The sequence below is a fragment of the Hippichthys cyanospilos genome, chromosome 4 (genome assembly GCF_059441005.1).
Source record: "Hippichthys cyanospilos isolate Australia breed blue-spotted pipefish chromosome 4, RoL_Hcya_1.0, whole genome shotgun sequence".
Classification (NCBI taxonomy): domain Eukaryota; kingdom Metazoa; phylum Chordata; class Actinopteri; order Syngnathiformes; family Syngnathidae; genus Hippichthys; species Hippichthys cyanospilos.
The window spans coordinates 27,084,562-27,094,524 of record NC_142372.1 but is presented as its reverse complement, the minus strand read 5'-3'; the positions used below and the strand labels follow the sequence as shown (position 1 = coordinate 27,094,524).

The window sequence follows — 9,963 nt, the reverse complement described above, 5'->3', positions numbered from 1 at the left end:
TGGCAAGAGGTTTTCATCTGAACTTGGAATGGATTTGGCCACTGCGCCATGTAATTGCAGCTAATCGGCAGCAGGCAGTTGTGCCCAAAAGACGAAAACCCCGAAGAATTTCACATTTTGTCAAGGACGCGATGAAGACAGCTCACACGCTGGAAATGAAAGTTCTACCTTGAACTGAATTTAGCTATCAGCATAGTTTGCTTTAATGCCCACAGTACTCACACAACAAAATCTTGTTAATGACGGGGAACAATTACTTCGTTACTATTTTAACTACGCCTCTTCCGGGCTAACTACCGTTATTCATACTGCGCTTGTGCGACATCCAAATAATGGAGGGGCTCGGCTGATGCTAGCCGCATTTCCTAGGGGGCCGGGGCACCCCTAGCCCGAGATAGCGCCGCGCCTGGTAACCATGGAGACCACGCTTCAAACATTTCACTGCCAACCTTATTGGCCTTCTTGCGAAGTTGACTAATGTCTAATTGGGCAGGGAAAGAAGGAAAATCGCCCCCCCCCCAACCTGATTATATTGTCAGGTAACAAGAACACTCTTTGAATTTATCGTCGGCGTTCTTGAATTTGGATTCACAATCCCTTGGTCGTTGTTCCGAATTTATACGACGAAAAGTGCACGTAGTGACGGACGGTTAAGAAGGGCAAGAGAGTGCTATTATTTCCTACGTGCCCCGAAAGCCTAGCGCGTCGAGGAAGGAGGCGCGTAGACTACGGAAGCCTGCGACGCTTAAAAGTGTCATTGCGTTCGCTCGCAGTGAACGCAGCCGAACTCGACGTGCTGAGCTACCTACGGCCACATAGTCGAGCCGAGCCCACACTTTTGTTTCGGCAAAGCGGCGCGCCGACGCGCTGCGGTGGCCTATGAACGAGCAGACGAACGGGACCACTTTCGGGAGTATGCTTCGTGGGCATAAGAAGAAGCGCAAGAAGAAGGACCAACTCTCTGCAGCTTTTTCACCCGGACCTGATTTCTTGGTTTTGTTTTCATTTTTCTTCTTTAGTTGACTAGACCAGTGTTTGAAGAAAACGATGGCTGTAGCGGCTCGGAGCCGGAGAGCGTGGTTCAGTGTTTTGCTGGGTCTAGTACTAGGCTTCGCCCTGGCTTCCAGGCTCATTTGGCAAAAGGTGGCAGAGTTTGCCAAAGCCGGCCCGGGAGGCTGCCGAACCGGCGGAGGTGACTGCGTCATGTGGCCGTCTCGCGACGGCAGCTCAAGGGCCGCCGGGACCTACGGCTCCCATAACTTCCTGTTCGTGGGCGTCATGACCGCGCAGAGGTATCTCAACAGCCGCGCCGTGGCCGCGCACAGGTAGGTGCGAGTGCGCCTCAAATTTCCGCTCAGTTCATGTGAGAACCGTTCAGCTCGCGTCCCAAATTTGAAATTGCGCAATCGCCGAATTGGTGGCGAGAAACCACCAACTTAAAAAAAAAAACGCTTTGCAAAGTTGAAGTTTTCCTTTGAAGAGCAAATCTCGCGAGAAAGGCAAGTGACCTTGCTTGCTCTTGTTCCCGATGATGCCCCTAATAAAGGCGCACTACGTGCTGTGTTCGCAGGACATGGGCCCGGAGCATCCCGGGCCGGGTGGAGTTCTTCTCCAGCGAGGGCTCGGATATATCAGGGCTGGCGCCGGTGGTGGCGCCGAGCGGCGTAGACGACTCGTACCCTCCGCAGAAGAAGTCCTTCATGATGCTCAAGTACATGCATGACCACTACCTAGAGCGCTACCAGTGGTTCATGCGGGCCGACGTCTACGTCAAGGGCCGGCGCCTGGAGGCCTTCCTGCGTCAGCTCAATGCCAGCGCGCCTCTCTTCCTGGGCCAGACAGGCCTGGGCGCCCGCGACGAGCTGGGCAAGCTGGCGCTGGAGCCCGGCCAGAACTTCTGCATGGGTGGGCCTGGCGTGGTCATGAGCCGGGAGGTGCTGCGCCGCGTGGCGCCCCACCTGCGCCGCTGCCTGGCCCAGATGCACACACCGCACGAGGACGTGGAAGTGGGACACTGCGTGCGCCGTTCTGCTGGGGTCCAGTGCGTGTGGTCATACGAGGTCAGTGGAGGAGCTCCTCTCTTTGCCTCTTCCTATTCTCTTCATGGCGTCAGGGAAGCCTTTCACCCAACTCAAAACTCTCGTTCTAAAACGGCACTGTGTCATTTGTTATCCTGAGTAAAATTCCGTCCACCAATGATTAGCTTTGTCCTCGTTTACATGCGCTGACATGAAATGAGAGGCGCGTTCGGCTTCACTGGTCATCCAGATCGCGAAAGAAAATCGTCTGGCAGTGCAACAATCGAGAGGAATCGCCGCAGCCTTTTGACTGTGCCTCAGAACTGCGGGCGGCTCCCATAACCATGTCCTCCTCTAAGTTACAAAACATGCCAGTCCACATACATGGCGATTTTGTAAAAGGCAAAACAGCCATCTCAGAGACTTGCCGTGATGCTTGATCAAGCGCCCCAAAAGAGACCGAAGGGCTTCCGCGGGGTTGGTCAGTTGACCTCCAGAGTGGTGGATGCGTGCTGCCAACCCCCTGGTGAGAGTTGGATGTGCCGACGACCGGTCCAAGTCTTGGCATCTTTCGGTGGACTCAACTTTCTGTTTGTTCTTTTACGGAATTTCGCCTCTGCCAGTGGTGTTTCAAACACAAAAGCCAACTCTGACCTTTGGTTCTTTTATAATTTTTTCTGGCTTCTGATAAGTTTTCACAACGGAGTCGTCCATGGCTTATATTTTATTCATTATTATCAAGGCTCCTCCGCTTAAAGGTGAGATGAAGCCTTCTCCCTCCAGAAGTTGTCATTTCTTTTTAAGAAGCTTTTTGTGTCCTTATAGCTTTTCAGTCAAAGGAAACCTTTGTGCAGCAAAACAATTGGGATTTTCTGGTTTGTCTGCTTGATCATTTCCTGAGAGGATTCTGCGCCATATTGCCACCTGTTTTTTGTCACTGGCAACTGGATAAACGGGCCGTTTGTATCAGCTCCAACCTTTTGCAAGTTCTGTCAGGAAGTGCGGCGCCGCCAGTTGCCCCAGAATACTTGAAAAGCCCCCCATTCCCGGCACTGGCAACAGGACACGAGGCCAGGGCACGCCTTGGCCAAGTCACGCGGCTAATTCCGATGTTCGTCGGGTGCCCTGGCCAACAAGGGGCGCCTCCGAGAACAGCTTCTCAAGGTGGTCCTCACTGCCGTCGTTTAAATGCAGAAGGTGGCCATTTTGGCCATGTTTGCAGGTTTGGCCAGCCAGCGAGTTCAAGCGGCGACCTTCCTGACCCACATCCCGTTGGCATCCAATTAGCAAGGATTAGTGGCTTAGCGCGAGGGTCAGTCGGCGCTGTCCTCCGAGGGCCCCTGCCTCTTATGAGCGGCTGCGTTCCCCGGAGGAAAGGCACTATCAGGCCTTGGCCTCGGAAGGGAGCCCCCCCCCCCTCCTGTGTGGTGCCCGTGTGGCGTGCATATTCCTGCGTTCATAACACCCTAAATTCAGACTTAGCTTGGACTTGCACTGCACTAATGATGTCATTTATTTGTATAGTTTTTAATCAGCACAGTCTCAAAGGGCTTCACGGGAGAAAAATCACAGTTCGGATCATGCAGAACATTCCAAATGTACAAAGACATTTCCTTGAACAAAACTTTGAGAACATAACAAAAAAAAATCCCCATCTGGGGAAAATAAGAAATCTTGAGGGAAGGCGGGAGGAGGCGCAACAGTTTGCAGTAGATTCCAATTGGCAAGATTAATCCATTGTGCCATATTAAGCAGAGTGTTGATTATTCTCTGTGACTTTCTGGTAAGCCATTTCCTTTGACTAGTAGATGAAAGTGTTTTTGTTTCTGCGCAAGCGGAACCAGATTTGCAACAACTATTAAAGGAGTGACATCGCAATACAGTGGGCCCCGTGTTACGAACTTAATCCGTTCAGCGGCTACGCTCGTAACTTGAACTGCTCGTATGACGGGCAATCCAAACCTATGTTAATTAGTGAATGCGTGCAACGTGCGCAAATACCTTAGGTAAAAACATCACAACTTTATACACATGTTAAAAATAAGTAACATAATCTACTGTACAGTTAAATTAAATATCATATACAAAGGAAAAATGACATTTACCTTTGGGGCGACGTGACTTGAGCTGGGTGGAGGCGGAGGGGAGCAGAGACCAACCCGCAGAATTTATTTAGTTATTTTCTTAAATGGGAACTTTTCTCAAACTAGAACATATCACCGGCGATTTCCTTCTCTTTAATGCATAATAGAAGAAGCCTCTCAATTTTGTTGTCGATCGAGGTCCGTCCCCCGGCAAGGAAAGTCTTGCCCTTAGAAGATTGCCGAGCGGTTACGGCCATACTCACTTAACCATGCGTGCGCCTCCTTCGTATTTTTTTTATTATCTCCTGCTTCGTTTCTATTGTCATCATCCTCTTACTTCTTCCTTTACCGCCACTTGCAATTTTAGAAGCCATGTCTAACAGATAGTTTGCAAAGTCTTCACAACATTCCTTCCTTCCGTTTTTCACTCATTTCCTCTCCTTCCTTCCGTCCCGACCAGCTGTGCCGTCAAGCTAGATAAAGGCGTTCGGCCAATAGCATATCGGCATTTCTGTGATTGACGTGACGCCGGCCAATAGCATTTCCGTGACTGACTCCATGACTGACACCGTGACTGAGACAGTGACTGTGACATTGTAAGAGCAATAGCGTTCCACGTTCCCGTAATGATAAATTAGTTGACGTAGCAAAGATAAAATAAATGTACGAACACAATGGCCGGCATGTTGTATTGTTCATAAGACGGAAGGTTTGTGCGTAAGTGGGGGACAAAAAACTTCTCTGTCCACGCTCGAAATGTTCGTAAAAGAGGGTGTTCGTAAACCGGGGGCCGACTTTATCTGAAAATCGAACACTTAAAAAAGTAAACAAATAAAATACACCAACAGCTGTAGATTTTTTTTCTTATTTCCAATATTTAAAAAAATTAATGAACAGCTGTTGTGTGTATCTCTTCAGGGCATCATTTTTGGGGGAAGTAACCTGTAACGTCTTGTTTACATTTTTTGCAAAGTGGTCAATGACTGATGTGGCTAAATTTGGAAAGTTCCTCAATTTCCACTGACATGAATGCTAGATGGTGAAGCCTATCCTGCCCCATTGTGTTTCTCAGCCAAGTGTGGAGCCAACCAGTCAACCAGGTCTCACCTCTCAGTTTCTACACTATGAGGCTCATCAACTTCCATCTCTCTGCCTCTACACTCCTCTTCACTTAGTCTGAGGCAACATGAAAATATTACTGTTTATTGTTGTACAAATATGAACATAATTCCAACATAATTCCATCTGCATTTTTTATGGTCTTCAGTATTTTGCCATTAATATTGAAATTCAAATGACAACATGATTGGGACATCATTCATTTGATAGTCAACTCGACCTCTGCTCTTGCTCATCAACTTTAATCTCTCCCTCACATCTTTCAGCACTCTCTTCTACTTGGTCTGACAGACATGGAAATATATTTACAGACTAAATGGGACAACAAAATGCGCTAATTTTAGCCATGTCTCTGGTGACAATTACAGACGTTTCACTCTATTTTCTAACAACAAAACCATAACTGTTTTCACTGTAACCACTGTGACAAAGCAATGCTAGATAGAACTTCACTTACCTCTTTCAACCCCTGCTTCTTTATCCCTGCGATGGGCGAAACATTTTCTGATATCCATATAGAAGTTACAGTTTGAGACAAATGAAAACTAATATATTTGAAAATTGTTTTAGGCTCAATTTACCGAATTCATCTGCCTGCTTCCCTTTATCTCTCTCCCTCTGTCCCTCTCCCTCTTGCTCGTTCACTCACTGAGTTTTTTTTTTCTTTGTTTATTTTTTACTGGTGCACAAATTCAAATTGTGTCCAAATAAATCCACCTTTTTTTCACCCAAGTCCCCTGTGACACAAACCAGTTTGCTATTTTCGGGTGAACGTAACAAGCAATCCAATTGGAGAGCAAACAGTCAATCAATGTACTTTTGCTAGCTTTGATCAGCTGGCACGTTCTTAAAGGGTGCGCCAAGCAGAGTGCGCCAAGCAGAGTGCGCAGAAAGCGAATCTAGCGAGGTAGAAAGCGCTATCGCGAGCAGCGAGAGACTTTGAGCTAGCAAAATCTTTCCTTCATTGCTCGATAGTGGCACATATAATTCCATACTTACCGATTTCATCTCCTCCTAAGAGGGGGCCCTTTCTCGCGCGCTCTATTTCTCTCTCCCTGACAAGGAAAGTACTGATGATAAAGCTGACGTTTTGCACGTAAATAAATTACGATATTAATTTGCCAAGTGTGCGCTGCTTAAGTGGAGAGTCGTGACACATCAATACAGTAGGAATTAGGTATCATAGAAAGTAGAATGTGCGCTCTAAAGTGATTTTTTTTTTTAATCGAAATTTTTACCGGGGCACAGCAGATCTATACTGGGGCACGAGCCCTAGTAAAAGATGTCTGGTGACGCCGGTGGTGCCACCGCAAATTTGGGCGTCAGCCCGCGTTTCCACGTTCATGTCCAGTGAGGCATCCACATCGTCCTCTCAAGCCACCAAAAAGCTGTGAGGTCAGTACGGCGCCCTCCAGAGGTCACAAAATGTGCTCGGGGAGGCGGCCAGCTACCTGCGGCACCGTACCCTACTTTCCAGTCGGGCCAGGTCCTCGGCGCCGCCGTAGAAGAGGTCCAGGCGAGACGCGTCCCAGGCCCGCCACACGCACACATTCAATGCGGGCGAGGGTGGCGCGGCCCGGAAGCCGCACGCCACCGCGTCCACACCCGCTCGCCCCGCCTCCAGTGCCGTCCTGTAAACAGAGTGGAGAGCGAGGCGCTGTCTTCAGCTTTGTCTGGACCTTGTACTCAACGGGAGCGGCTAGCACCGCCGCTACTTTTGCTCAATTCCTTTGACTGTATGTGCGTTATGCGCAGACACTTTACAATTTGCGCCTCATTGTTCCTCTTCTGAGGCCGTGGTGCCTCCTTTGTTCGCATGTGACTTTTGCTCTTTTGCTTGATGCGATGGTCACAACGGAAACGGGATTCTGTCTTTTTTTGCTGTCCGCTACAACACAGCGAGAGCTTCCATTTCCTTCCAAGCACTCAGAACAGGTCACAAAGTTGTAACCACGGTAGTATAGCGTTGCAGGGGCTGCGAGTTTCTCAAAGTCTGGCCCTTTTCAAAGTGCTCCTATTTTATCGTCCCTTGCAACATTTGTTGGCGTGTCCCTCTTGAACATGTTGCCAACATTTTGTACACAGCGCTTTGCGTTTGTTTTGCTGACATAAGGTTGAGTCAATTATTTATTTATTTTTTTGCTTGCATGCGCTACTGACCCCAAGGAGCGTCCCGAAGGCGGACTGAGCACGGCGCTGACCCGTCCCCTCATTTTCTGGTTGTGCGACTCCACTTGGATCAGCAGAACATCTCCGCCACGCCTGCGGAGGAAAGGTCACCGTGAGCAAGACCAAGCGCAGACTTCACGCTTCACCTTCCGGCTGCGCCAGCCGGCTCGGTTCGGCGCGTCGCGGCATATGTGGGCCTTTGTTTTGGTTGCATTGCAGATGGGCCATGTGACCACGTGATGTCGGCCGAGCTTCAAGGAGCCATTGGAGAGATGCTTGAAATCAATTAAATGAAATCGATGGTCATGTAGCAAGATCTGGCGGCCACATCAGCCCGCCATAGTGTTCTTTTCGCATATGTTCTTTCACCACTTGCAATTGTTTGGAGTGTCTTAAGCCCACCACAGAAAGACTGTTTCCATGCAACGACGAGTCCGTTCTATCCGGGTTCCGCCCTCATTATTGTGGGCCGAGACACAGACAGACGGCTGGCGTTTGTTACCTGAAGACCCAAAGCAGGTCGTTGACCATCAGAATCCGGAAGGCCCACAGACCTGCAGGTGGCGAAGCCTCTGCAAAATAGCCGCCCTTGTCGGAGATGCCACCCGGCTCCTTGGCCTCCCTCCGCTCCCGAGACGGCGACGATGAGCCCGATCCTGGTGCTGGACCGTCCCAGTGACGGATGATCTCAGTCCCCGCCTCTTCGCTGTGGGTGACGGTCATGGCTGCGTCGGGAGGCTTGGCACTTTTCTCCTTGCCCTGGGCAGGGCCAGCCCACAGGGAGGAGGGATAGTGAACTGGGAAGACGTCCCGCAGAGGATTGCAGTCACCGCAGCTGAGGGACACAAATAACAAGTGGTTCTGCCTCATTCGTTCTGCCTCACCTGTTTCCAAAGTGGTCTCGCTTGAGCTACATCTTTTTGACCAGACATGAGGCATGACTGAAGACTTGTTTTTTTTCCTCCTCCATCACTCGTCACTATCTCTGCTAAGATATCGCAGAGCTCAGTGTTAGCGCATCCCGATGAGACTTGGCATGTCTCCCCCAGTCAATCAACTGTATTGTATATTCCTTGGACGGTTCAAGCTTAAGTCAAAATTTCATACCTTGTACTTGAATGGTTCTAAAGATTATAAATGATGTCTGCCCATTTGTCCGTCATCTAATCTATTAGGTTCCACTTTCTGAACAATATCTATCAGATTCTGCTTTCCTTTTTGGTACTGCCACTCCTGGGCACGCTCAACGTGGCAATTTTTGCGGTCAACCTTTCAAGCATTTTGGGTCCATGAGTGAGCAAGGCACTGACTTGTAGCGGGCGCAGGGCGTAAACGACGCGGCGTGGAAAAGCACCAGCGTGTTGGTGACGTCATCCAGGGTCCACACCGACTCCTCGCCCTGTGCGGCCAAGCCCGTCGCCATGGAGACCACCAAGGATGGGCAGCAGTACGGGTCCAGACGCTGCAGCGGGGACAGGCTAGCACAGTCCACCACCAGCACGCCGGGACCATTGGACAGCCACAGCTGGAGTTAAAGGCGAACAAGACCGGGGGGGCGGGAGGGGTGAGCAAGAAGATATGAAGAGGGGGAACGGCCAAAGAGGGAGAGGGCCACGCAAGTGAAGTCAGGTGAAGGATGAGGGAAAGCCCGAAAGGAGCGGGAGTTACCTGCGAGTCGCCGGGTACCAGAAGCATGCAGGTGACGGGGACGGGCGTCTGCCGGGGGTCGTCATCCATCAAGCCAAAGGCCGTCTTGTTGAGCGTGCGTGGGCACAAGTAGACGTGGCCCTCGGCCGCCAGCCCCACCCGGTCCGCCTCGTACCACACCATCAGGCCGTCCGACATGCCAGCCAGCACGCCACCCTAGACACGTGCATGTTAACTGCAAACGCTGCCAGCAAGATGAGGAAGACGCGCACACGCCTGCGTGCCAACCCACTCGCGGCATCGCCAGGAAGCAGGTGACAACGGCTGGACAGGAGAAGCGTGCCTCGGGTCGCGCCAGCGTACATGCGTCCTTCAGGACGTACAGCAACACTTCCTGTTCCTGCAACGTCATCAAAGACAAGTGATCATGCGCCGTGCGCTTCATGAACGCGCGCACATGCGTCCGCACGTACATGTGTGGCCAGCCACAGCGTGTCGTCCACTTGGAGCTGGCAGCTGACCCTGGCGCCGGGACAGGACTTTGCGTCCACCTCCAGTTGACCTTTGTGCACGTTCACCACACTGTAGCTCCTGTTGCATCACAACCACAAAAAAAAAAAAAAAATCCACGCCCTTGCTCACATTTCACACACGTGTACATATAGCCATGGAAGTTGTCAACATGCAAAATTTGTTTGTGTGTGTGTGGCACGTGTGTGTGTGTCATGGTTTTCTATGCATACAAGCCCCACCTGCGTTCCCCATCTCCATCCCACAGGAGCAGGTGCCGGCCCCCAACCGGTGGCAGGAAAAGAGGCGCTGTGCACTTGCATGCCAACACGTAACGCAGACACGCAAAGCTGGGATCCATCATGCGCCACACGCACTGCGATGCCGTCGGCCGCTAACAGGCAGACGTACACCAA

The 9,963-nt window shown here is 50.7% G+C and overlaps 2 protein-coding genes across 10 annotated transcripts in view; one reads left to right on the top strand and one right to left on the bottom strand.

Moving 5' to 3' along the window:
* The first annotated feature begins 1,047 nt into the window (after positions 1 to 1,047).
* LOC148425230 (chondroitin sulfate synthase 1-like) lies at positions 1,048 to 2,149 on the top strand. Its single transcript, XM_088413217.1, has 3 exons — positions 1,048 to 1,325; positions 1,571 to 2,060; positions 2,114 to 2,149. Exons 1-3 carry the CDS (start codon positions 1,048 to 1,050, stop codon positions 2,147 to 2,149), a joined length of 804 nt encoding a protein of 267 aa, XP_088269343.1.
* A 1,358-nt stretch (positions 2,150 to 3,507) lies between these two features.
* lrrk1 (leucine-rich repeat kinase 1) overlaps positions 3,508 to 9,963 on the bottom strand; it is a 31,266-nt gene continuing 24,810 nt past the window's right edge. For 6 of the 9 annotated variants that reach the window (XM_088413883.1, XM_088413881.1, XM_088413884.1 and 3 more), the window contains 8 exons: positions 9,790 to 9,941; positions 9,511 to 9,628; positions 9,330 to 9,437; positions 9,059 to 9,253; positions 8,701 to 8,915; positions 7,893 to 8,225; positions 7,382 to 7,483; positions 3,508 to 6,852 (listed from right to left, as the gene is read on the bottom strand). In XM_088413883.1, the coding sequence (XP_088270009.1) occupies positions 6,669 to 6,852; positions 7,382 to 7,483; positions 7,893 to 8,225; positions 8,701 to 8,915; positions 9,059 to 9,253; positions 9,330 to 9,437; positions 9,511 to 9,628; positions 9,790 to 9,941 (1,407 nt within the window). In that variant the 3' untranslated portion in view covers positions 3,508 to 6,668. Of the gene's footprint in view, positions 6,853 to 7,381; positions 7,484 to 7,892; positions 8,226 to 8,264; positions 8,379 to 8,700; positions 8,916 to 9,058; positions 9,254 to 9,329; positions 9,438 to 9,510; positions 9,629 to 9,789; positions 9,942 to 9,963 lie in introns of those variants that run through there. The other 3 variants (XR_015865478.1, XM_088413888.1, XM_088413887.1) reach the window with 3 other exon arrangements.